At 45.4% G+C, this 27,884-nt stretch overlaps 1 protein-coding gene across 4 annotated transcripts; it reads right to left on the bottom strand.

The window, feature by feature from the left end:
• Positions 1 to 92: 92 nt before the first annotated feature.
• On the bottom strand, positions 93 to 23,015 carry atp2b1a (ATPase plasma membrane Ca2+ transporting 1a). 4 transcript variants are annotated; one of them, XM_061268589.1, is made up of 22 exons: positions 22,912 to 23,015; positions 17,464 to 17,901; positions 13,195 to 13,392; positions 12,806 to 13,063; positions 11,160 to 11,285; positions 10,745 to 10,906; positions 10,621 to 10,659; positions 9,400 to 9,555; positions 8,912 to 9,126; positions 8,547 to 8,789; positions 8,232 to 8,473; positions 7,708 to 7,945; positions 7,100 to 7,279; positions 6,929 to 7,016; positions 6,757 to 6,863; positions 6,497 to 6,688; positions 5,727 to 5,940; positions 5,450 to 5,661; positions 5,256 to 5,363; positions 4,874 to 5,062; positions 4,134 to 4,223; positions 93 to 2,497 (listed from the first exon to the last, which is right to left on the bottom strand). In XM_061268589.1, exons 2-22 carry the CDS (start codon positions 17,654 to 17,656, stop codon positions 2,108 to 2,110), a joined length of 3,840 nt encoding a protein of 1,279 aa, XP_061124573.1. In that variant the 5' UTR covers positions 17,657 to 17,901; positions 22,912 to 23,015; the 3' UTR covers positions 93 to 2,107. The 4 variants fall into 4 exon arrangements, with proteins under 4 accessions (XP_061124573.1, XP_061124572.1, XP_061124575.1 ...); XM_061268588.1 differs by lacking the exon at positions 22,912 to 23,015 and adding an exon at positions 22,322 to 22,340; XM_061268592.1 differs by lacking the exon at positions 22,912 to 23,015 and adding an exon at positions 22,322 to 22,340 and having other exon boundaries at positions 2,317 to 2,497; positions 3,992 to 4,223.
• Between the last annotated feature and the right edge of the window lie 4,869 nt (positions 23,016 to 27,884).

Here is a 27,884-nt window from a genome sequence, read left to right as displayed (position 1 = left end):
GGATTGAATGCAACTAATTGCCACATATCCTCTTTAGAACATTTATTAAAAAAAAGGAACACTACTGCAAAAACAATCAGGCCCGCTGCACATAGGCTAAATACATTATTTATTTTTAAAAACCATACACATTACTCGACAAGTTTCAAATGTAAATCCAATCACGATATCCATTTAAAATGCTCAAGATAAACAGACATGAAGTACTTTTATTTCCAAATGTTAAAAGATAAAAAAATAATAATCCATAAAACAGATGGGAAACAAAAAAAAACATTCATTCCTGTGTTTTACAGGAAGAAGCGACAGAGCAAACTCCTGGTATGGATTCCGCTTTTTGTATTTTCAAGGTCTTCCCAGCTGCTATTTTGTCATATCTGTAAAACCAAACAAGGACAACAGGCCAGCTCCCTCTCAATGTTTATTCCACACGCCTATGGGTGAGGGTAGGGGGGGGGGGGCTGCTGGTAAACCATGCAGCCACCAAACCAAACAAAACAAAAATACAAAAACAAACAAAAAGAGGTCTGTTCTCTCTCTCCCTCAAACCTATTTGCACCCTGAGATGAATGTTCCAGAACAACACACATTTGCGTGGCCTCCCCGCAGTGTCAAATCCTCTGCAAGCTGTCTTGTGAGCATGATGAAAGCTCAATAAATCAGTTTATCGTCATAAAAATACAAAGGTACATTTGTTGTTGTCTGTATCAAAACTCCTGCTAGGAAATAAAGTACCCTGTGCAGATAGATACCAGTGTATGCCTCATCTTTATTCTTTAAAAAAGAAAAGAAAAAAATAAAATAGATATCCTTTTTAGTGTTTCCAGTAAATCAGGTGTCCAAAAATGGTTCCACTGTGTGTAAGGTGGGGAAGAAAGCGGAACATTTTAGATCTGTGAAGGGGGCTGAGAAACACAAAAAATGTAAAGTACACAGACTCCAAGAAGAAAAACGACTGTAGGGTGGGGTCTATATTTAGCAAGCATCCGCAGGGTTGATCAAGCTTGAATGTTGACTCGAGCCAAGGCACATTCACTGGCTAGTTTTGTCTCAATTGAACTCAAGTTGTGTTGTTGTTCCTTTTGCGCCAATAAAAAGTGCGTCACCTTGTTCTGAATATGTTTGGGAAGAGGCCATGCTTGCTAAATACAAGCTCCCTTTTTTATGGTGAAAAGCTTTCAACATGTGGAAATCTTGGAACACAAGCTAACAGATGAAAAATGAGGATTTTTTTTTCTCCTAGAAGGTTTTGTGCACGTGGGAACTATAGAGTAAATATTCATAGCAATTTTCCAAAACACGTCATCAGGGGGCCGTGCCGAGCCGACCTTCTTTATACAAGACTTGTTTATTGGTTTGGCTAGAAGTTTCTATGTTTATCTACAAATATATAACAAATAAAACTTGCAGGCAAAAATACTTAAGTTTCAATAGAAACACCCTTTTTTTCCTGAAAATACAGCAGTATCTGAAATAATCTTCTCAGTTCTTTTTAAAATCTGTCCCCCATGTTTCTGCATCATACATCAGGAAGCTCTTTTGCCTACAAACAGGGGAAAAAAAAGTATCTACAGACTTTGTAAACAGACCTGCTTTTTTTCCCCCTCCATAAACATAAATAAGTCAAAATATTAACAGCCAAATGGAGCAGAAATGAGTTTTTTTTTCCTGTGTGTGTGTGTGTGTAAGAGGGCCGAAGAGCTAAATATACAACACCATTGAGATTAAAGAGAAGCGGAAAGGTTCTGTCGTCGTCAAGCTGCGAGGATCTCTTCCTCGTATCTCAAATCATATTAATAATAAGAGTAGAATAAGAAAAGAAAAAAACAGGTCACTTTCAATCAAGAGTTTATGATCACGCTTTTGTCTCGACAGACAAATCAAAAGTGTGTTTGTGTGTGTCTCTGTGGGGAAGGGGTGGGGGTAGCGGGAAGGCAGCAGAGTCCTGGCGTGGTTTAAGAAGAAGAAGCGAAGAAGAAGTATCCACACAAGCCGTTACATTCCTCCCACTGTTAGTCCAGCCCCGCCCAGCACAGCCCCCCAACCCCCACCCCCCGGTGTAGAAAAGTGGTAAGGTGCCTTTTGGGGAGGTGGGCGTGCTTTGCGATCAAAGAGAGGTCTCCAGGCTGTGTAAGGGGCTGCCCGGCATGGGGGTCTCGCCCGCTTTGGTGGCCTCCGGGAGGAGGTGGTTGCTGCTCTCCACAGCGTTATTGTTCTGGTTGGGGGAGGCGGGGCTGAGGGTGGGGCTGCCGTAAGGCGGGGCGGCGCTGGTCGGCGAGGGCGGCGCGGGCGAGGCGTTCCGGGGGCTGGCCGAGTTGCGCTTGGTGGGCGCGTCGTCCTCGGCGTCCGTGTCGTCTATGAGGGGGATGTGCGGCTCAGAGTCTTCTATCCGAAATTCCGGGTGGGTCATGAAGTTGTGGATGGAGGACCGCGACTCGGGCTTCTCCCGGCCCTCATAGAGGGAGATGGAGCTGCGGAATGCATTCACCACGCGGATCTGCAGGCAGTGAAGGGGGGGGACAAAGTTAGACCACAGGCGCGGTTGGTATGGCGTCGGAGGCCGAGCCGCACGTTATATGGTCAACACGAGGTGGGTTTTTATTTAGTGGTCTCAACACAAGAACACTGTCAGTGAAACACGTGCAAGTCGTTCTGACACCTCACATACGGGCCTCCAGCAGCGTTCCAATTCAAATCACGCTTTCTCTGGTTCTCCAATCTCAGCCTCATCTCAAAATGGAGGCTTTGGCAGGAGGGCGGGCAGGCGCCCGTGTGTCGGAGCGCATTTGGACGGGGTGAGTTGGTGCGCAAAGTGAGTGGGCAGGCAAACCCAAAACGAGCGTGTTGAGTGCGTGCAAGGACGCTCTGGAGAGGCCCGCTTCTGATTTATTCATCAAAATGCAAAAAAAAAAAAAAAAAAAAAAGACAAAGGAGAACCAAGAGTCGAAAAGGTCAAAGGCCTAAAGGGGCATGCTTAGAGGAGACAGGAAGGAGAGGCGATAAGACAGAAGAAAAGAGCGAGGACAGAGAGGAGAAAAGACAGAAGACCAAAGACAGACAAAAAGAGAGAACGATGGACTAGAAACAGGAGCGAGCGGGCCTTGACTTGAGACAAATGAGTCAGTCTTATGTGGGGGTTTTTTGGTGTCCAAACAACCAAAAACAATTAAAAAAAAAAAAAAAAAGCTGCTGCAGCCAAGCACGTCCACAAGCGGGTTGGCTCATTAGACAAAAAAAAAAAGGCACACGAGAGCTGAGAGCGAGCCCATGCAGAGCGTGTGCTACCTTGTGCTCTAACGGCAGTAAACCTTTGAGTATAGCCCATGACACATTTTACAGAATCGAAAAAAAAAAACACGCCGGGGCGGGTCAGTAGGATGCCGACCGACACACACGCACGCACACTGAGGACGAGGCAGACTCGCCTTGCACCTTTTGGAAGTACCTGGAATGAAAGGTTATTGAGCACAGCTCTTCCACCTGTAGGGGAAAATTTAACAGTTGACATTCACCCCCTTTACGTCCCATCGAGATCGGCCACGCCGTTCTTTAAGGTGTCCATGGGCGTATACTCAAAACATTTACCCAGCGAGGGACAAGAGCGCTGGCGACACGGACTGACTGAGGTAGGCACGACCTCAATCCGGAAGACGGCGCTGAGAAAATGCACACATTTACACATTTCCCTCGTTATTCATCACAGCCCCCCCCCCCCCCCCCCCATCGAAAAAAACATTCCAAGCAGAAGCCGAACAGAAGGCGACGTGATGACACAGAGAAAGAAAACACAGCTCCACGCCAGAAGCCACCTGGTCACATGGTACATAGATAGAAACAGCATCATGTGGCATCCAAGCTTGATGAGAGATGCGGGTGCCTTTTTAGTCAATAGGAAGACAGTCGAGGAAAGAGAATGAAGAGTGAGAGAAAGAGGAGGGGGGGGGGTTAGAAGCCAACACATCTCATGCACGGGAGGAGAACACGCACTCACACCCCACAGCGGCAGAAGCGGAGTTGGTCGCAGCTGCGGCGCTGTTGTTGTTGTTGTTGTTGGCGGGAGTGGTAGTAGGAGAAGGAGTAGTAGAGGAGGAGGAGGTAAAGGCTACATGTGTAGGGCTAGAAACATTGGTTACATCGTGCTGTTGCTGGCTGGAGTTGGAGGCCTGACGCCTCAGAGCCCCCTGAAAGGAAGTTCCGCTCTGGAACGCACTCACTACATCCATCTGCAAAGAACCACACAGCGTGACAGCAGAAAACCCACAAGGACAAAAAAAAAAAAAAAAGAGAGAGAGAGAGAGAGAGAAGAGGAAAGGTGAAATAAGAACAAGAGAGAGAGAGAGCGAGAGCGCAAGAGAGAGAGAGCGAGAGAGAGAGCGAGCGAGCGAGAGAGTGAGAGAGAAGAAGAGGAAAGGTGAAATAAGAGCAATCATCATCCTGGCCACAGAAGGGACCAGTGGAATATCACTTGGGGGATTTGATTTGTTAAAAGAGAAGGAAAAACAGGAAGGGGGTAGTTGGGCTTTTAAAAGGCACTGATCCATTTTTTGACCAATCGGCTGCTTTCCATCCTCATCTTTCGTAAAAACCAGTACACTGAGCCTCCAACTGTTCACCGTTTGAAATTTGCTGGAACACTCCAATGTTAGGGGGTGGGTGGACTGTGTTTAGAGCAAAGTAGCGCTTTGTCGCCTTCAAGAACAATGCAATTCTCTTATCCCAGGGGAATAGCGGGTGGTTCACTGTACATTCGCTAACAGTGCCACTGCAACAGCAATGGAGAGTTAAAAGGCTTTTATGGCTTTGGATTCCCTTGTGAGTGGTGTCGGGTGGGCGGGATTCAGTCACCCCTCCCCTACCCACTTTGAATCATTACCTGAGTCTGGATGCGATTGAGGCCGCGGAACCAAAGGATCTGGCCGCGACGGAGCTCCCGCTCGGCGTGATCAATCTCTTCCATGTCGTCTAGCTCCTCCAGCTCCTCGTCGGGGATCTCCTCCTTCTGGGTGCCGTGGCCCGCCGTTTTCAGGAACTTTAAGCGGCTCGTGGGGATCGACGAGATGACCTGGGAAAGAAAAAAAAAATGGACACAGGATTATTAAACTGTAGTATGCCTGCAGAAGGCGCCCTAGTCGTTCTACGAGTGCAATAAATTGTCAAAATGTGAAGAAGTTAAAATTACTAGAAATAAACGTACTAGTGCACTACACTCATACCGCCACAGAGGGGCAGTGTTGAGTCGCAAATCACAGTCTTACTTGTCCCCACAGCAGTGAGCCGAAACCCAAGAAAGTGCACCAGAGCCACTGGTCGATGGTGAGAGCCACGCAGCTGAACGGCTTCCCTCCAAACTGCACGATGACAATCTGGACGGACGAGAAGTAGGACATTAGAGGTGAGAACGAACGCCTTTGATGGAGCGCGCTGCAGTCAAGAGAGAATTCGCCGGTACCTGGATGATGAAGGTACCGAAGACGATGCTGCAGAAAATGAGGTTGTTGAAGATGCCGTCAAAGACGTTGCGTTCGCCGTGGATCTTGCGGGCGTTGATCTCGTTGAACAGCTGCATCAGGACGAAGGTGTTGAAGACGATGGTGTAGTGTTCAGACGGCGGCGCCCGGAGCGGCGCCTTCCTGCCACTGTCGATGTCGAACAAGGTCTCTCCTGCGGCGGTGACGGAACGTCAAGCAAGAACGACTCCAGCTGGTCAAACTCAAATATTTGCTTACCGGCGAAGAGCAGCGTGAAGATGACGACCAGCTGGTACACGCCCTGGCCCAGGATGTTCTTCATCATGGTGCGAGAGATGAGCGGCTTGTTGCGGCCGTATGGTTTCCGGAGCAGCAGGGCTTCCGTAGGCGGCTCGGTGGCCAGCGCCAGCGAGGCTAAGGTGTCCATGATCAGGTTGACCCACAACATCTGCACCGCCTTCAGTGGAGAGTCCTGCAAATCACCACAGCTGCTTTGATAACGTGTCGTATGTGATGTGCAAAAAAGGGGCGTGGCCTAATAAATGAGTTGGAATTGGCCAACATGTCATTTTCAATTTCCCCCCCCCAAATAAACTGTTTTTAAAGAAGCAGTCTGTGCCAAGGCTATGATAGCTAACAAACTGAAAAACAAAAAACAAACGAAAAGAAGATTTCACATTTATAAAAGCCAATTCTAATTACAGAGAAAACATCCTTCTGTTTTCTTTGTCATTTAATTCAATACATGACTTTTGAAGTCAGTTTTAAATGTATTTACTTTGCTCTTACTGTATGGCCCTATTTAGAAAAGGGAAACTTTAGCAGTCGTTTCAATTCATTGCACTATACTTTTTTCCGCCATCTTAGACTTGACAACTACTCTATACGTTAACAACAAGAAGACATGGAACCAAATGGCTCACCGAGGGGCACTGTCAGTTCTTAAATTCAATTCGACCTTGATTTGGGTGCAAAATAAATGTGAGAACATCTTGAGTGAAGTAAAAACCGTGTCCAGGAAAGCTAACCTGTGTGATGCAGGCACCCGTGAACGCCACGATGACAGCGACCACGTTAACGGTCAGTTGAAATTGCAAGAACTTGGAAATGCTGTCGTAAACGTTGCGCCCCCACATGACTGCCTTGACGATGCTGGAAAAGTTGTCGTCCGTCAGGATGATATCGGACGCTTCCTTGGCCACGTCGGTGCCGGCGATACCCTGAGGGAGGAGAGGGACGATTTGTGACGCCGTCGCTGGTTATTTCCACGCGGCGCGTGTTGACTCACCATGGCGAAGCCGACGTCGGCTTTCTTCAAGGCGGGACCGTCGTTGGTGCCGTCACCCGTGACGGCCACGACTTGCCTCTGCTCAATCACGGTGCTGTCGATAATACCTAAAAGCAGTTCAAAGACGTGAGCTGAAAGCAAAAGCGGTAACTCTCCCACAAAATAAACCCACCTTTGACTAAAGTGTGCTTGTCAGTCGGGGAAGAACGAGCCAGCACTCGGAGTTTGGGCCAGATTTTGTCAATCCGCTCCTGCTCGATCTACAAATACGACAAGAATCAGCAAAATAAAATTCCGGAAGCGTCTGAGGGACGTAAAGCGTGTGTATTGCTGTCCCGCCCACCTCGCCCTTTTCATTGCGTATCCGTCGGTTGAACTCTTTGCCCTCCAAGCAGATGAAGTCGTCTCCGGGCAGCAGGATGCCGCACTTGCTGGCGATGGCGCGCGCCGTGTTGATGTTGTCGCCCGTCACCATCCGCACCGTGATGCCGGCGCGCTGGCACTTTCTGATGGCGTCTGGGACCTGATTCAAAAAAATAATTCACTCATTAAATAACCATGAAAAAGTATGCTTTGATTTTCCTGCACTTGACTCAAAAACACAGCATTTTATTTATTTTAAAATAACTGCAGAAAAATCACAAATATGAATTAATGACAATTTGGTTGGAGTTTTGTTAGAAAACTGACAGGAAAATTAAAAAAGAGTTCCAAATACAAAGCGAATGCTTTGTTTTGATTTAACACAAAGATAATTGGACTAGTTTCATGAAGGACTACAGAAATCAGATGACTGTTGAGAAACTGTTGACTAATTTGACAATCGATTAGTTGTCGATAAATCGATGGAAAATTACTGGAGACACATAATTGTAAAGCAACAGAACCCTTACTTGAGTAAATTTTTTTGGTTACTCCTCCCATCTTCACTAGCCCACACCCCCAAATTACCTCAGGCCTCACGGGGTCTTCGATGCCCACCACGCAGATGCAAGTGAGCCCGGAGAGGATGTCGGTCTCGTTGTCCCAGTCGGGCTCGCCGTCCTTCACGGCAAAATCTCGGTATGCAAGGCAGATGGTCCTCAGTCCTTCGGAGGCCATGGGCTCGATCACTTTCTTCACCATGTCGTCTCGATCTCGCGGGCGAAACACCTTGGACTCGCCGGACGCCGTCAGCATTTTATAGCACCTGAGTGTGGCGAGCATGAAGATTAGACAAACGCCTCGGAAAAGTGAACACAAAATTGTGTTTTGAACGCAGAGCCGCACGGGCGTGACGTCACACTAAGCCCTCTGTGGGTTCAAAAGAAGCCCGATTGGTTAAGAGGCATACGGAGTTGTTACCGGCTCATTTTCTCAGCGCCTGTTTATAAGTCGCAAAGTAAGGGATGCACTTGAACTTCTTAGCTGCTTTAAGACGCGTTGTATATCGCTCACGGGAGCGAGCGGACCAGAACTGACGGAACCGCTCGTACTTTTTGAGGAGGATTTCCGAGGCGCCCTTGCTGAACATCCGGTAGCTGCCGTCGGCCATCTTCAGCACGGTGCTCATGGACTTGCGCACCGAGTTGAAGGTGTACACCTTGTACAGCTTCTCCTCTGGGATCTCGTTGCGAATGGTCTGGTAGTCGCGCTTCAGGTCGTTGGAAAATCCCAGCAAGGCACATTCGGTCTTGTTCCCCACTTGCCGAGGCAGGCCGCCTTCTTTCTCCGGAGGCTACAAAGGAAGCCGTGAAAACGGTGAGCGAGCTCTATTGAGCCAAATTGACTAAATTAAAAACACACCATACCATGATCTTGGTTGTGTAAGCGCAGTTGACGGCTATCCCCAGAATGAGGAAATCTAAAACGGAGGCCGGGATGCTCTCCGGTTCCGGCACGTGCTTGTAGTGTTTATCGGCGACATAGGCCTGCACCACCGTCATGCGGTTCATGGTGAGAGTCCCTGTCTTGTCTGAGCAGATGGCCGTGGCATTCCCCATTGTCTCACAGGCATCCAGGTGACGCACCAGGTTGTTGTCTTTCATCATTTTCTGTCAACGGGACGACAGTCAACAGCTACAGACAGCTTCAAGGTAGCACGCCTTAACACCCTGGCTAGCTACTTTTAATAGGCTAAAGCTAAAGCTGGGTGGCAAGGTTAAGTGACTTTTACCTTGACGGAGTACGCCAAGGAGATGGTGACGGCGAGCGGGAGGCCTTCGGGGACGGCCACCACCAGCACAGTGACACCGATGATGAAAAATTTGACAAAGAACTGGATGTAGATGGGCGTGCAGGCCTTGACCCACGGGAGGTTTTGGATCCAAAAAGTGTCGACCACAAAGAGCACCACCAGGATGATGACGGTGATGGCTGACATCACCAATCCTGACAGGAAGTAGAGATATTTTTTTTCTTGACTCTTTATTTCAGTTCCCCACCATGTTTGTGTCGCGTGCATGCACTTGTGGCTGACAATGAGGCGCTCAAAAGCGAATCGCACTGGATGAATGCTGATTCGAAGGCGCTCAAATTGTGAGGGAGTTGGCGACTGACACCAGGATTCAATGTGTGCAGTTTTAGCCACGCCCCCAAATATAAAGAAACAGAAATGGGCCTTTATCTCCATAATGTTTTCAGCAAAAAAAAAAACCCTCTCACCCGCTTTGCCGATCTGTACGGCGAGTTTGGTCAGCTTGCCCTGGAGGACAGATTTCTCTTTTTTAGGCAGAGTGGATTTCTTCTTCTCTTCTGCATCGGCTCCCTCATCACTGTTCAGGGGCTGCATTTCCATGGCGGCGCCATCCTGCGCTTTTGCTGCAAAACCGGAGAAACCATTTGATGTCACTAAACGGTTGGAGTCGTACGTCTCAACACGAGTAAAATCATTCGGCGTGTGGATCGGTATTGCGTGTGAGGTGAGGAAGGGGTGCTACTGCAGCTGCCGCAGACTGTGCTCGGTTCTGAACTTACATTGCCGGAGTAATCTCAGTCCAAAGGATTACGGCTGATTCCTGGCAGACAGAGGGAATCCGTGCGCCGGGGACCATCGGCGGGATTGTGTTTACATCCCAGCAGAACCGCCAAGCTCGGGCTGGCCGGCTCCGGCCACACAACCTCATTATTAGTAGTCAAATTGGACGCGGGTTCTACTCGGAATGGGACAAGCGTGGGAGTCGCGAGGTAGGGGCCGCAGGGAGCGACAGCGGAGGGGGAAAGCAGATGTTCCGTCCCCGGAATTGTTGCCGAGCTTTAATCTCTTTGCCACTAATCGCTGTAACTGGATTGGGTAGCACCTGCTGCCCAAAGTGCAACGTGCCAGGAGAGGAAAGGGAGCCAAATGGGGTCGCGGCGAACTGCAAAAATCACTCGTGGGGGGAAAAAAGGAAGAAAAACAAAAACAAAGCACAGCAGCCAAATTACACACTGCCGTTAAATAGAAGGCTGGCCGTCGGCTAATAAATGTGGGCGCTACGATTACACGCACTTTAATGGGACCACCTGCGCTTTACCCGCTATGGCCGTCGTTCACGCCAGATTTAAAAGGCTGCAACTCGTTCCGCTGCATTCCAAATCCTTGAAAATCAACGACATACAACACGACCTTTTTCCCTGAGGGTTCAACTTTAAGTCGTCACGAGTAGTTAGACGCTCAAACTTGAATCATTTGGTTTATTTTTTGCTTCTTGTTTTAGAAAGCAGATTAAAGAGAGACAAATATTATTATATATTATATAATAGATATATATTAAATAATATATATATATAAATAATAATAATATCAGCTTACACTGCTTTCAAGGTCAACTCGCCATAAAAAAAAAAAGCAGGTGGCCGGTTGAGTGTGTGTGTGTGCTCACGTTGCTCTAAATAGCAACTCACCTTTCTTCCGGTTTTCAATGGAGCCGTCCTGCTTTTTGTCTGCAAAACATAACACGGGGCATCGGTTAAGCGGTGCATGGAAATGACCCAAGCAGAAAATAAAGCGGACAATGAGGTCACGCACTTTTCTTCTGCTTCTTCTTGTCCTCTTTTTCCTTCTTTTCGTCGTCATCGTCGTCGTCGTCATCCTCGGCGGCCCCGAGCAGCGTGAAAATAATTCCAGTTTGAGAATTGACGCCCACCGCCGTGACCACCATTTTCCCCGAGCCCTCCATCACGTGGGTGCCTATTGGGGCGCCGAGGCAGAGGAGCAAAGACGCCCACGTCAGTTTCCCAAGACGTGCACACCAAAATACAAGCCTCGCTAGATTTATTTGCCACATGAACGGAACACTTGACGTACTTCCCTTGTGGAAAAGGCCGGATTTAAAAAATCTAAGCAATATTCTACAAACTATAACTGTCTGATGACTCACTTAGGCGAATTAAAAATATCACAAGAACCTCCTTGTGGGCTTCGTCAAGATGAAAAGTGTTACCTGATAACAGCATTAAATCTTTATCATGTGTCTTCTTGACATGGTCCGACTCGCCCGTGAGCGAGCTCTCGTCGATCTTCAAGTCGTTGCCTTGGATGAGGACACCATCGGCGGGCAGAAGGTCACCTGCAAAACCGCACCAAGAGTTTAAAGGTCAGCATTTCAGTACATGAATGCAGTTTGCAGTTAGGCGCATTCAAAAGGAGCAGCGGAGAAAAAAAAAAAAGGCGAGTCAGTGTTTGCACAACACTGAAGATCAAAATTTAAGTTGCCAGAACTCATAATTAATAATAATAATAAATAATAATAAATTATATTTATAACGCACTTTATATTCAGGGGAATCTCAAAGTGCTACATGGCAGATAAAAAACAAGAAAACAAAACAAGGACAAGTATAAAACAACTGGACGACAACCAAGATGTGAGAGAAATTACGGAAATGCTAAGGTGAAGAGGTGAGTTTTAAGTCCAGTTTTGAAAGAGTCAGTGGATTGGGGTGCTCTTAGGTGGTCGGGGAAGGAGTTCCACACTGTAGGGGCTGTATGGCAGAAGGCCCGGTCGCCCATGGTGCGCAGCTTGGTTTTCGGAACGTGGAGAAGGTGTGAATCGGATGAGCGGAGGCTTCGGGTGGCAGGTTTTGGGGCAAGGAGTTCTTTGAGGTATGGGTGAGCATGTCCGAGGATACAATGGTGAGTGAGGACGGCGATCTTATAATCAATTCGGAATTTGATGGGGAGCCAGTGGAGAGAACGGAGGGTGGGTGTGATGTGATTGCTTTTCCGCACCCTCAACAGGATCCTAGCAGCGCTGTTTTGAATGTACTGAAGCCTCTGGAGGCTCTTGCTAGGGATCCCGATGAGGAGTGCGTTACAATAGTCTAGCCTTGAGGAGACAAAGTTTTTGTTTAAGTCGTGAAAGCGATGAAATTTAACAATCAAGTTTAACCAGTTATAAATACTTGGGATGTTCAATACCACTAGTTTGATAGACCGATACCAGTACGAGAATTCAAATCTTGAGTAGCTACCGAAACCGATATCAAGTTCCAATACCACAAAAATTTTTGTACCTAAAATTTTCTCCTAAAATCAATTAAATAAAGACATGTACAGCACAAACAAAATACATTTCCCTTAAAATGGCGTAAAAAAAATAGCATTTTTTAATATTTTCAATTTCTAGTTACTGATCGTAAAGTAACCACAAGAGGGCAGCACGCGCCAATTACTTGAAATAAGTTTGGTATCGGCACTGATACCCGCTCATCTCTAATAGAAACTGAATCAGCATTTATTTAAAGGCCATTTCTTATGGCTAAGTATCCATTTGTTTATTTGTGTTAAAGTGATATTGTTGCTAAATATTTGAATTTGCAAATTCGCATTTTAGATTTTAGTCTATTTAACGTGGTGTTTCAAAAATTAAATAAATTTGACGATACTTTCCAATTACTCTTTACTTAATTAGTTATTTTCACGAAACGTATGTATTTATTTGGATTGCTTTTTACTTTTCCCTGAGTAACACTCAATGGCTGAGTTCTTATTGTTGTTGGTTGCAAATCTGGTTTATCAAGAATATGAGCGTAATTTGATTAACTTCCTCCATATTTGAGCCAAGTCCCAAAATGAAACCAGCCTTACCGTATTTTATTTGTGCGACGTCGCCTACGACAATCTCCGCCACGGGGATCTGGATGACCTGCCCGCCGCGGACCACGGTGAACTTCTGCTCTTGCTCGATGCGGTTCTGGAGACCGCGAAACTGCTTCTCTTTGCTCCAGTCGTTGAACGCCGTCACTACCACCACGCATATGACCGACAGCAGGATGGCAACTCCCTCGATCCAGCCCGCCTCCGCCTCGTGCTCGTCTTCCCCGCCGCCGGCGGCCTTCCCGCAGTCTGCGGAGAAGAATAAACGCTTAACGGTCAGGCGAGTCAACTCTATAAATAAATCTGGCTGTAAACAAACATAAGACTTATGTTGTCTTGTACAATGATGACAAAAGCGGCCGTGATGATAACCAACCTACCTTCTCTTTCAGCATCTTGAGGTCTATAAAAAGAAAGGCCAAGTGAAATTATGGCTGCCACTTCCAGGATAATCAGCGTGACATCCTGCAGCGCCTCCCACACTAATTGCAAGAATGTTTTGGGCTTTTTGGGCGGTATCAAATTTTGCCCAAACACTGTTTTCCGTTTCTCGATGTCTGCCGGCTGCCCACTTAGACCTGGAAAGAGAGCGAGAACAGAGGGAGCGAGATTTTAAATCAATGTGTCTTGCTTCGTCTTTTGTGAGAGTGGGGAAATAATTATCTTAAATATTCCTAACAAGGAGTCATCTCGTCTGACAAAAGATGGATGGGGGACTGTTTGGGCTAAAAGTCACGCGAATTATTTGCATCAGCCGCTCAGAAAGGACACATGATGCGGGTGGAGGGGGCCTTTGACAACAGCGGCACACTCAAAGAGAATAGACGTCGAATACAACAAATGTGAGCGTATGCATTCCACACACATGCAAAAGGGGCCCTCACACAGTTGATGATTGTTGGAACTATTTAAAAGAATAATGACGAGTGAAGTCTAGCAATAGACCGCTCGATATATTCAAATGTAGCCCTTAAAACCTCTTGTGAGTGTAGTGCTTCACATAGTTGACTTGCGATCAATACGCTTTTCAATACAGTGATCGCCAAGTCTGTCAGAGTGCTCGGTTGTTTCGGATCCATTCCAGTAAGCTGGTCGTAAACGCTACATTACAAGTACTGATGTTCGATAATACTTTTTTTTCCTCAGACCGATACCAATGAGTGGTCACTGATATCAAGTACCGATACCACTCGTAGTTTGCTGCATAAAATTCCACCCCCCAAAAAACAATGTCTGATCATTTTAAGTTTATTCTTTTAATTTCTAGTTCATTATTGTAAAAATGACCACAGAGGGCGGCTGTTACCAGTATCGAGTCGACCACTGCTGGGAGCACTGATACCTTGAATTAAGCCTGGTATCGATCGGTACCTGGTATAGGTACTCGCCCATTCCGAATTATAAGACACATAAAAATGGCATGTATACATAAATGGTATAATATTTGAATTGAATCATCCCTTAAGTTAGCTTATTTTGCTATATGCAGTGTGACTCATTGTGGCTTACAATACATTAACTATTTTTATTTTTAAGGCGTCAGTATACATGTGAACCCACAACCAGATCCTTTTGCTCAAGGTCCGTTAGTTGGTAGGGAACCGGAAGAGTGAGTCACCGGCACCAGCGGCGCGGTCGACAAGCTGCGGGCTTTAACGGGCAATAATTGCCCGTCGCGGTTCCCTTGCTACCTCATAGCATCTGCTTTGATTCCTTAAGCCACTAATGAAAAGATGCTGACAGCTACAGGCCCGCTTCAATTTTATGCCACATTTTCCCTCGCTGCTTGGCCGCAATAAAGATAAGTGACAGAGCAGTCAGCACCTCATCCTCGCCGACCGACGGGACCGCGGGCCGGGTCAAACGGCTAATCATTAACCGTTTCATTTGTAGCGCTTGTCCCCGGCTGACCCCGTTACTGTCATCCTGACCGCCGGCGAGGAGGTCGAGGTGAGGATCGGACTCGTTGCGATCCAATAAAACATGGTTGCGGTTCGGCTTTTTCACTCCCTCCGGATTGAAGATTGTGTCAACAGGAGAGCAAATACGATTAATGGGCAAAAATGAAGTTGGAGCAGGATTCCACGCTGCCTTTTATCACGCAGCTAAACACACTGACCCACAAGAGTCCAAATGTGCTGACCAATCAGCATTGCAACAAAAGCTTCGCTGTGGCAAAGAGCAACATCTGACACAATGAGGGCGATTTGTGAACAGCATTCCGACGACAGAATCCTTCTTGGTGCTTACGCAGCCCTGGCCAGTGAGCCAAAACCCAAATATTTGACTACATCGATGCTGGAAATTAAACAAATGAAAAGGCGAAACAAATAAGTACGCGCTGATAATAACATGGAAGTGGAGAGGGCCTTGTGAGTTTCATTACACGGAGGATTCAGGAGGTGTCCGTCGCATTAGTGACCCGGAATGTAAACACTATGCTTCGCTGAAGTGACTGATGGCTACCGTTCTACATGACAGCCGCTGCTTTGACATCTAAGGACATCTGAAGTGGCTGCACTTTGCCTGCCGACGCGGCGACCCTAAGATGTGACATTCAAAGTGGAGGGAAAGTGCTGAAAGGATGGCACGATATGTGTTAAAACGTCGCGCGGTCCGTCCGACGGGACCAAAAATAGACTGTGCGGTCGACTTGACGGTCTTTACAGCTCAGGCCCATGTATCATTCGCGCGTCCCCCCCATCGTGACGCATCCCGCTGCTCAAACACGTCCACTCGCCGAGCCCACCCGAGGATAAAGCTGAGTATTATCGATGACCGAACGTGCGTGACTCGCAAGCAAACGGCTCCGGTCGCCGTGGGTGGAAGCGAAGGCAGGAGTGGCACACGCTGCAGCAACAGGAAATGTTGAGTACGACTTGACTGGGTGAGGAAAATGATCTTAGAAATTAAGGGATTAGGGAGGAATTGGTTAAAGAGGGTTTTAGACCTAACCGTCCGACTAATTAGAAATCCCTTTTCAATTGTCAAGCTGCTGTAATCCTGTGCCGATGACGAATGAGCTCATAGCCGCTGTTAAATATCAAAGCGGGTTCGTCAACGCCGCCGTGGTGGCGCGACATCCGACTCGAGTGGCAAAAGTATAACAGGACTCTTGAAAGCTTCCCGTGACACGGTCACATACGTGTTAGAACAACTGGCACGTCAAGCGAAGGATTCTCAGTTATTCCCCCGTCACGGCTGCCATGAGAGCGCGCTGGCAGTCGGGCGGGGAGGGCAGGAGATGGCACGGCGCACCTCGCGCAATCATCACGTCGTTAAGGTAATGATTCTGGCAGCGAGCTGCGCGCGATTCGTGCTGCCATGCAGCGGGGTATTTACAGCATTCCCTCTGGCGAGATGAAGCCCGGGGAGGTTTTTATATTTTTATTTTTCACTCTCCCTCTCTCTTTGAGACTTTGCGTAGAGAGGACGGTCGCTGCGACAATGAGTATGCGGTGCCGTTTTAATCTGGGATCAAACTGAAAATCCTCTCCCATAAGAGTTCAGTCAAGGTCATCCTGGCGATTAGGCAGACTGTCTATAGAGAGATGCTGAAACAGAGTTTGGGGAATAAAAGAGAGGGGGGTGGTAGTCTGTGCTGTCAACCAGTGAAGCACCAATGTCCTCAAACATCTCCTTTTCACAAAAGCCGGATGGTGAACAACACGGTGACGACAGAATAATTCAGGCTCACTTCCCCGAAGGTGAACTCACTCCTTCCGCAATTACTCGTCAGGCCCGAAAACCCCCTGGTTTGCCTGCCGGCCCACGTGTTCGACAAAAACCTGGCACGGGGCCGCTGCTGTGCCCAGGCGGACAGCTGGTTTGTCTGAGACGCCCGTGACAGAGACGCAGAGGTGAAACAGGAGAGAGGACACGGACAGGCACTGAAATAGAGCCGGAGTGGCCCGGCTCAGAGCCCGGCACCCCGGCCACCTGTCTGACACGAGTTTTCCAAGGAAGTGAGGGCAAGATGGTCAATGCCATGCAAAACTCGGTTTCGAAAGTATGTGCCCGAGACATAAGCGTTCTGTGGGCTCAACGCTGAATGGAATTAAAATCGACCTCGCAATGCAGCGGAAGACAATTTTCAAAGAGGAAAGGTTGCGACTTTGGGAAAAAAAAAAAAAAAAAACATCTCAGGCGTCGGCCATTTTGCGACTTGCTGTTGACTAAAAATGACATCACAGTGGCGCAGGGCTCCAGTAACGACCATTCAGAGCTCAGCTGCCAAATGTCACATGACCAAACAGGTGAGCAGTGATTGGTTATATAACCCCTACCAACTGTGATGTCATATTCAGTCGACAGCAGACAAAACAGTAATAAATTGTAATAAAGTCAGATTGTAATCTTATGATTTACTGACTTATGTTGATATGAAACTTTGGTAACATTTTGTGACATTGTTCTAATGAAAGATGAAAGTAAACTAATTAAAGTTTCAAATTAAGTCATCCTTCAGTTGCCTTTATCTTAGCATCAGCCAGACTTATAAGACCATAAATCTGATATGGTAATAAATTAATTGTGTGTGTTTAAAAACTACAGGGAAAAAGGACTTTGACAAAAATACTCTTAAGTCAAAATAAACGGAATTGGATTATTTTATAGCAAATCTAAAGTGAGGTGAAGTGTTACTTAACCGTCCGTGGGTGAGGTTTTTAATCGGCTGCAGAGTCCGTGAACGTCTTCGTAACATTCCCCTATTTTGCTTAGGCCCTCCGTGCCTCGCAGTTCCATGAGGGAGCGCAGTTCTTTGAGCGTGCACCCAAAGTCGCCATCGTGGTTGGCCTCCACGATGGAGTTCTTCACTCCGCTGTACGAGTTGTTCGCCATTGTCTCGCTATATCGCCCACTCGGGGTTAACCGTAGGGGGGAGGGGTGTCCCGGAAGAGCTTAAATCCCCACGAGTATAGGTGTGCCGGTAGCTCCCATAAAAAAGGCGACAGGGCCGTCAGACGTAGCTGGAGTCATGCTTCTACAAAGCCAGCCATGGAGCCTCGGAGACTAGGATCTTCTTCCTGGCCTCTCATGGCGATGGAGGGAAACTCGCAGAGCCGGAGATCAGCAAGCAGTCAGATCTGGGAAGGGACAAGAGCAAACAAGCTGTCACCATTCGGTGTAAGACTTTGGGACATTTCAGTTGGACACCTCCCACGAGGATTAGCAATTACTGTATTTTTTGGACTATAGGGCTCACTAAAAATCCTAAAAGTGCACCTTGTAATCAGGTGCAACTTGGGTATGGATGACGATTATAAGATTTGCTATTCATGATTTGACATTAATTTGTAAATTCACCAGGAATTTACAATGCGTTGTTCTCCATGGATGTAAACATCATGGTGCATGACCGAGCTTTTTTTTTTTTATCCAAACGTGTCCGCACGGGCCACACTCTGGGAGCTGGGATCGACTGAATGATTACTCCGGGAAAAGCTTGGTGTTAAATCTAATTAAGACTATCTGCGGCATCAGGAAGCTCCATAGTGGCGCACTGTGGCTGGGGGGTGTCAGTGGCGAGCCGGGTTGACTCGGGAAAAATTTATGGATTCCTCTAGCAGAGACATTTATGCTATGCTCATCTAATCGGGGTTTATCTAATCTCTGAAATAGGTGTCGAGACAACAAAGCAAGAGGTCATGGTTTATCTCCGACTCCAAATATCTCCCATGGGACAGCGAGACGGCACGATAAACGGCGGCCGCAACCGTAGGCGTGTGTGTCTATGCTGATTTGTAATACTCTGATAAAATTAGATGGCTTAGCTGGTAGATAAATACACAAAAATTAATCAGTGTTTGTTTAGTGTGCCAAATTTGAAGTGAATTCCAACAGGGTGTGATGAAAAAAAAAACAGCTTGAAGCAAAAACACTTTACGTCTTATTGGGAGAAACTGGAGAAAGGCCGGAGCAGGTGCGCAGGATCAATTTTATTGCGCACCTGTACTTGTACTCTGGGTCCGATACTAAGACACCAATACTAGCATGACATCATTTCTGGGCAGCTGGAGTTAGCGTCATGTTACGTCGTTTGCTTTAATGTTCAGACTGAAACGCTGCATAACGGAATGCTTTGTGCTATTTCTAAGAGAAATTTGAAGCAAAAAAATATTTTCAGCGCTAATTTCTAATAGCTTACACTCTTGAAAAATCTTAGTGAATGGATTCCCACGGCGCGGGGCGGTTGAGTGACAGCGACCGAGGTTAACCCTTTGTGGAATAAACGGGGACAATTAGCTGAAACGACGGCCGGCGTCTACCGACAAAGACCCGCCCCCACTCCATCCCCATTAGCACGCACGCCTCCGTTAGCCAACCACATGGCACGAGCGGAGAGAAATTCAAGGGATCCCTCCGCAATGGAGCCGCCTAGCACGACGGGGGTATTTTTAGCTTTCCCCCGGGTTGCCCCTCCCCCTCGCCGCTAGCATGCCGCCGAACTGGGTCAGGCCATGTAAATGTGGAGGGTACAAAGCAGTGATGCCTGGCTCCACTCTCTCGCGGTTGAGAGCTACTTGAGAGACCCCTTCAACGCCGTCGGACGTGTCGGCAAGTCAACGCGAGCTTTTTGTCGTTGACACAAATAGAAATGAGCCAAAGGCCATCAAACATAAGCACTTCTTTAGCTAACAGTTTCTTTTTTATTTTTAAAAAGACATGGGAAGAGGATATTGCAAAAAAAATAACCACATACTAAATCGCACTCAGATTAGATGTCAAAATCGTTCACGTCCATGAAAAACGGTTTTAGGGATAGACCGTTTTAGGAACCTTTCAACACTCTGTATCCTTTCTAAATGTCCTGAAGGCTTGCGTACGACGTATATTAAGTGCAAAAATGTTACACCGCCAAAATGTTATGTGGTGGCAGGTGCAGGCTTCATGCGTGTTTCAAGAACGCGGCCTTTGAAGATGAGACGCGTGCCGTGTTCTTTGTAATGCGTCACTTCACGCAGCACAGCAACACTTCCACCACCGTCGATAAGTGCCAATGAAGGGTGATCAGCATTGTGCCGCAAGTGACTGACATTGTCTGAATAATAAAAGAGAATCTAAAGATACAAACAGGTTATATAATATGGCTGCTTCCATCAAATATTTCTACAATTTAGTATTTTACCGATTATCCCATCAATTAATAAGGGAATCAGAGTTGTTCCCTTTCAAGTGGCCTTATTTTGCATCGGTCTGTTTGACTTTGTCCCAATCAATAAAACTGCTCAAATATGATTTAGCCCGAGTATGCCACTGTGCATTACTATGATGTCATCGCAATGTGTTAAAACAATTCGATTAATTGACAACAGCACAACAATCGAGTTATACTACTTAATTGTTTTTTTTTTTTAATCATTAATCAATACTAGAGAAACAGTAATTGCCAAAGAATGGTTTTGCAATACACGTCAATGCAAAATAAACATTTATCCTATGATGCAATGGAGCAATCGATGAAAATTGATTTGAAAACAAATATATTCAATACTGACAGCCTCTGCCCTTTTTCACCACAATGCTGTTCTATCTGAACGGCACCAAAACGGAGTGACAAATATACAACGCTGTGTGAAATTATATCACACAACTTCAATTTTGCGCCACATTGTTGCTGTCCAAAAAGAATTTTCACACTGATGTTTTTCACCGATTCACGACCACGGTCCATTGGGCGCCGTTGAACTGGACTGCCGTTACACCTGTCTATGGACCCCGTGGAGGCTATTTTGTGTGTTTTGGGGTGTTCTCTTGTATTGAGGGGTGCTGGTTGGCCACAGTTTTTTTTTTCCTTTGTCTTTTAGCTTTGTTTTGCTTTGATGGCTTTTATCTTGAGCACTTTCTGGCTTTCTTTGTGGCGCCGTTGTGTGGCAGCCTGTGTCTTTTGTATACCCACTCTGTGGTATGAATACTGCTGGGGCCTGAATTTCCCCACCCCTGGGGATCAATAAATATTCAATCAATCAATCAATCAATCAACACTAATGCTGACATCATCACGCATCTCATTATCTGAATGTTGGACAGCGGTGTTGCTGTGCTTAAGCAAATCGTTTTTTTTAACTTAATGTCACAGTTCCAGTTTTATTTTTTTGTCAGGATTTTCTTGTTTGCCAATTTTTTTTTACTTAATCATGCTACCAGGCTAACACAAAACACTACAGCACACATGTAGGAAAAGGTCCCGATTGACGACGTGAAATGTTATTTTTGGAGAGCGGAACCGCTTTGTGAGTGTCATACCAGGCGGCTCTGAGCGAGGTTTCACTTCCACGGACTGCGACTGGATCGCACAGTACAAAGAGAACAGAGCGCCTTTTGACATCATCGGAGAAATTGGCACAAGTGTGCCGCGTTACACCACCCCCAACACACACACTCATATAAAATGTGACAAGTCTGGATTACAAATGTAAGCAGGGAACGTGATCCCAACGTGGCCAAGGAGCGTCGAATGACACAAGGGGCACGTCCCGCAACGAGCGGAACCGCAGTCGCATCAATGTCGGACAAGGCAGCTGCAGAAGTCGCAGCCATGGAATATGAAAAGATAAAAAAAAAAAAATTCTTCATTCAATCTTGAATGACTCTAATGGTCCAAAGGCTTCGGGCAGAGTAACAGAATGCGTTGGCTGTTGGTTTACATAAATCATTAAACACGCTCTGTGGCTCCACAGTAAGGCTGCGTAATAGATCGAAAAAATACCGATATTACAACTTAATTTTCGGAAAATGGCCACTTCTCAGCATTACTTTACTCAAGTAATACATTTTATTTCACAGTCATTATCTTAACCTAGCATTTCGTACTCTCACCAAATCTTCCTTAGAATATGACTTTTCTTTTAATATTATTTAATAAGACATTAAAGCTCACCATTCTCACCATATTCCTTTTAAGATTGCAACATTTACGACCCAGTTTTCTTCCCGACATTGAACATTGGTCATTGTATTGGTCAATACAACAATGCTTGTTCAGCAAAGTGCTTAGCTGTCGTTGCATGCCGCAAAGCCCAAAGATGACTGGACCAGTGGCCTACCTTGCATCATCTTGAAAGGTTTATCATGCGCTCTGATAAAAAGAATGCAACTGCGCTCAGCTGCAGTAGCATCAGTAGCAGAGCCCTGCAGCATTTAATTGGATAAGCGGTGATCCCTTCATCCCCACACCGAAAAGGGGCTCTGCGGCTGCAGCTCATGTGAACCTGGAGGCTTGCAGGTAACGTGGGGGAATGCAAAAAGCATCTATCACGGCCAATTGGTGAAGTGCGTGATGAGAATGCAGTGGTCGCTGTGTGGAGAGGGGGTCTTTGGGAATAAGGAGGTTTCTCTTGGTAATTCCACCCTTTTTCATGGGATTCAAGAGTCATAATGGGTTTGACACTGCAGGTGGTTGATTAGGTCGCCTTAACCGATTCGGTGGTTTCCATGGTGAGATCAATGCCGGTGAATAAATGGAAAGTTGTAATAACCAAAGGTGTTGTTTTAAATGCAGCCAACCTTTCCCGTAGCGTCATTTGACGTGCACATTGACGCATCCTTGAATGCAACTCCCGTCATCTCAAGAGAGAAGCCGTCAACCAAGAAAAAAAAAAATATTCAATCAATATTTCATTTTAATAGCCCATCGCTTCCCACGTTAGCGCACAGTTAGCCTCTTAGCTCCCAGGCGTTAGCCAATGCTGATCGATAAGAGTCCAAAAAAATGCGACTTTTTTAAACATTTGACAGCTCCACGTAAATTAACCCCGGGCGGGGAAGACAAACGAGGAAGGCGGGACGGAGATTTTTGCAGGATCCCGATGGAGAGGCCACCCGGGGCTCCTGGAGATGAGCCCCACCAATGTCGGTGCCTCTCCTCCGGGGTAGAAGGTTAGCCACGTTAGCTTGCCGTGGAGGCTAACCGCTTGCCGTGGAGGCTAACCGCCGCCACTCGGTTGCTCGGGCTGGTTGGACGTTGCTCGCAAAACCGAGGCACTTCACCGCTTCAGGCTTCCGCGACAGACAGCACTGAAGTAGCCCTATGCAGCCGTAAGCGTGCGGCATTTTACTCCGAGAAGAGCCGGTAAGGACAAGCAAAAATTACTTACTCCGTTCTCCGAAGAACACCCTGCGTCCCTCTCTCACTCCCTCAGTCTCAACGACTCCGAAGCTTGGTACCCTGGACTGAGGTACAAGCCCCGCCCACCGTGACGTCACAATCACGACCAAAGAGTCCGTGTAGCGTAGCGAACTGATAAGATCCTTCCTCACCTTTGGCAGCTAGTAAACGCTAGTAAAATCGCGTTTCACAGAAGCTAGAATTGATGGTGCAATATTTGAATATAATAATGTTGTTACCAATATGTGTAAATCAGTGTAAATCCCAAGGGCAGGGTGCCATATTTTGCCCACCACATTTTTTTTGTGGCCCGTGAAAGCAAATTCTGGAAATCGACTTCATGTGCTAAAATACTACAATTAGAAAATGGAAAAGCAATTTTGTTACCAATCCCTTTCTGACCTTTGATTTCAATAATAGTAATTCATCACTTTGTTGCATACAGTACATGTAATGTGAGGCAATTTCGGCTTCACAGTCATAACAGCCATGAAAAGGAAACACAAGCATGCAAATATTTAGTGAACAATTTTCCTCATATTAACTGTTTGTGCCTTGAATAACCAGAAAAAAAATGCTGATGAATTTTACATCTTATTAGTTCAAGAACCCCCTCCCCCGTTACTAATATAATTTGATTTGCATTGTCCAGTAATACTGATTGTGAAGGCCCTGGGCAGATTAGATTGACATGGCTGATTAAACCAACCTTATTGCATTAGAAACAGAACAAATACTTAAATTCATGTTGTAAATGTAGACCTTTGCTCTTATACTGATCTCAACATGTTATTCAAATTATTTGGTGGGGTGTTAACAAAGAAAACGAGTTAAAAAGCACACCAGACGTCATATTTGACGTTTACTTTAGTGGAACTCAAGTGTAAACGAAAGTGGAAGTGCTTGTGGGTGCTTCTCTTGCATCCCCGTGTTGCCTTTTTCCACAACTCCACCGGGGACATGTGATGCGCGTCAAAAGAGGGCGGGGCCCAGTCCGCTGGTGTGAATTCCCATTGGCTCAAACCACATATCAGTCGCCTATGGAAACGGTTACGTCATGAAACACCCTCCCACCCCAATCCCTTTCTCGTAGTCCCTCTTTGCTTTCGTCTCTGTATAATAACGGAATTATTCAAGAGTTCCCACCAGCCTATGATGCAGCATACGCAAAGTACTCACCGTCGCCTTAGTGTGCTGCATCTTTTTTTTTCTCCTTCTGAAGACATCACCAAGTGACTCCACCTAGGCCACTCTAAACTCGTCCCCTTTCTTGCCACTAATGTAACCTGACGTCATTCTTTCCATGACGTCGGTCCTTTTTTTCTCTTCTTCGTCTTCAATGCCTGTAGTCATTCTGCATTGGAGAATTCTGTCAAATCCCATCAAGTGTGTTTGCAGGGAAGGTGAAACCTCAACTGACAATGCGGTAAAGATGCATGCATAAAAGGAAGCAAATGAAAGCTTAAACACAGTCATTAACTTTGGCTGATAAACAGAGAGCAGTCAAACCTCAGTGTGTAATAATACACTTGCTCTCTCGACATAATGGGACTTATCATTCACGCCTGTGCATTCAGCACACAAGGTGTCTTAGCAAACAGAGCGAAAGTTCAACAATGCACGCACAATCGGTGTAAATGTACAAGTTTGAAACTTTTTTTGTTGCTGTTGGGAACTTGTGAGTCACATGTAGGTCAGGTGGAGGAGGAGGAGGAGGATTTGGAAGGAAATGAAGAGAAAGCTAACAAGCTAGAGGAAAGGAGTTTAGATTGATGCAAGCTTGCTTGTGCAATTGCAACATGTTAGTTACAAACTGATTAGTTGAAAAAAAATATTTTGTTATTTTCTAAAGTCCTGATTTGATGGAACAGGGCTTTGTGCTGGTCTGATAGTTTTAGAGCGCCTTGTTGTCAGCTGTGAGTGAAGCTTTATGAAGAAGGCTGCTTATTGTGGATTTCATAGTCTGTGGTTTTAGTGGCTCACAGTCTAAAGTGACACCATTCCTCTAATTTTCATGATAGCTAACAGTCGTGTCTAAATGATGCAGATGTGACTAAGTTGGCCATGAAACCACCAAATCTCCACTTCAAATCTATTACACGCTTAACACCCCGCTGCAGGCTGGCCACACAAATACGGCTGTTGTTTTGATTTATTTCCTGTCACTGATGTCAATGATTCTTTATTTTTTACAGAACAGTCATTTATCTCACTGCTGTTGTTTTGTGTGTTGACTCAGTTTCTTAATGGAAACATGCCACATGCTCTGGAGCATCACGTGAACTGCAGTCAATGTCAAGTGTCATTATTTCCTTTAAATGCTAATGTGTTGTCACCAGAGTTGGACTATATGACTCAACATGGCGGTGTCACGGCATGCTCCCTCCACCCAAAAAAGGTCTATGGATGTTGAACTCTTTTCACAGATTAAAAAATACAAGTGTGGTGGAAAGTAGCGGTTTTCAGGCTGAACCAAATTAGCTGCGGTTGAGTGTGTGCGCGTTCATCCCAACATAGAACTTTAATTGCCGGGGAAGAACTTCTATGCATGAGACAAGCCAGCATGACTAATAATTAAAGGTTGAACAGCAAGTGTCACAATGAGAGCATGTCTGTGGTCGCTTTTTTTTTTATAATGTTACTTACATTGCATTTAATTAAATTTTAATTGTATTCATTTTCTTTTATCAAATTTTATTGACAGTTTTGTGACTTATAGTGTAATATTTTGTATTCAATTGAATTTATTGAATTTTACAAGAATCTAGAAATAAATTAAAATTTAAATTTAAATACATTTAAATACAGTGAGATAGCAGTCACTTGATGTGTTTGTTACTTTACACACCTACATACCAACTGTGAAAAAAAAGTTTTAATTTATATTATTGATAAGAAACTTTTAAGGATTTTTCACACACATACTAATAATTATTATTTGCATTTATATAGAAAAATATGGGGGCTGAGACCAGTTCCTTGAGGGATGCCAGTTCCCATTGAATCCTATTAACTTCCCATTAATTACTGTTATGATACTATTTCAAGTACGTTATAACGGCCAATCATTCCCATTTAGAGACCTTTGACGGTTTCAATGAAAACCTTCAATGACGTGATCACTTTCACTCGTTGCGGTGATCTTATCACATGTTCACATAGCTGGCTGCATTCAAGTGTTTCGTCTATTCACACTGGGAACAATGTCTCATTCAGAGAGGATGGAAAAAGTGCATGACACGGCACAGCTCATCAGTAAAAAAAAAAAAATATGTTACATGCTGACTGGAGGGAGATGTTGTTCCTCTTTGGGTCAAGCGAGTGGAAAATAACAATGTAACAATGTTCCTGTTCTTACTCAAGTGCTGTATGAATATGGCTTCCACGAGGTCACTTGATCTTTCTACACGACGCCGTTGCTCCAACGGACGTCGCTTTTTCCACTGGCTCAGCACATTGGCACATGGTGGAAGGCAGTGAGGGGAAGGCTTTTGTGGGCTTCCTCCTTTTCAAGAGGGAGGAGAGAGCGAGAGAGAAGTGGCGAATAGTTTTCAGACACATGATGTGTGGGCAGAGTTTTGAAAACATGTCATCTAGGGACATTCCTGTTGATCGTATGCTACAGTTTGTTTTATTACTTTTTCTACTCAAAAGGTCTTCAATTATATGATTAGCAAAAGTGTTAAATTGTTTGGAAAATAGCTGTCAGGTAAGAATGAATTCATGATACAGGTGTGTGAAGGGAAAGCTTGTGAGCGCGTCGTACAAAGCGCCGCTTGTGTTGTCACTTCTATCGTGAACGGCCCATGTTTGTGTTTCCAACCGCCGCAGGAATTTACTGCAGGCGGCCGCCGAGGGGCCGAGCGTCCGACGGGACAAAGGCCAGAGTTGTCGGGAAAGAGGGAGAAAAAATAAAAATGGAGAAGGGAGCGGACAAGGAGTTATTGTGAAAGACGTGTGGACTGGAAATAGGCGTGATGTTGCACAAAATGACATTATTGAGCAAAATGTGTTTCTTCCTCCAGTACCATAGGTGGCGCTATGCCTCATTTCATCTTTTATTTTCAGTTAATCAAATCAATTACATCCTTAAGTGATTTCTATGTTACACATAAAGACAGCTAACAATAATTCTTTATCATATATTCTTTATCATCTGCAAAGAGAAATTAATAACATTCAGGCCAAACGGGCCAAGTCGTACAGACCAAATGGCAGCACAAGCTCCTCTGAATTTGAGCAGAAACTAAAAAAGAATATGTGATAATCATTCAGTTACATTCTATGCATTTGGGTCATTGAAGTGTCATATATTAAATAATTTTTTTGTGTGAGGCCAGAATGGATTTGAACAAAAAAGAAATGTGACAACCGTTTAATTACATTCTATGCATTTGGGTCATTAAAGTGTTTTTGTAATATATTAAATTATTTTTTTGTGAGGCCAGAATGAATTGAACATATTTAGATTAATTTCAACGGAGAAAAATGATTTGAGTTACAAATGTTGCACGGTCATTGTATTATTGTAATCATCTGCAAGACACAAATTCTGCCTAGCAACAAGTGACAATAGTGTGGCTCGGATTATAGCAGTGTATGAAAATATTTATTTCCATAATCACAACTATTTTCTGTAATCTGTCCCAATCTTTACCCATTTGTCGACATAAAAGTAAGTTTAAAAAAGTACATTAGTATCTGTTGACATTATGCAACCATGTATCTCAACCACTCTCCAAATTTTCCAGATGTGTTCGCTCAGCTATGAGAAATTCAATTCGGTATAATTTCGTTGCAGTTTTCTGACCCAGTAATTCAATTTTGTTCAGGGCTGTGCAGCCTAACGGCAGCAACTAAAACAATCTGGCCAAGTTTCCACTCGCACACAATAAGTCACTACAAGTGCAAGGAGAAAGTGACCCACCCAGCCTAATAAGTGCATGCGTGAGTGAGAGACTA

The sequence above is a fragment of the Syngnathus typhle genome, linkage group LG21 (assembly GCF_033458585.1).
Source record: "Syngnathus typhle isolate RoL2023-S1 ecotype Sweden linkage group LG21, RoL_Styp_1.0, whole genome shotgun sequence".
Lineage (NCBI taxonomy): Eukaryota > Metazoa > Chordata > Actinopteri > Syngnathiformes > Syngnathidae > Syngnathus > Syngnathus typhle.
Note: the sequence above shows the minus strand (reverse complement) of the source record. Positions and strands in the feature narration are given on the sequence as shown.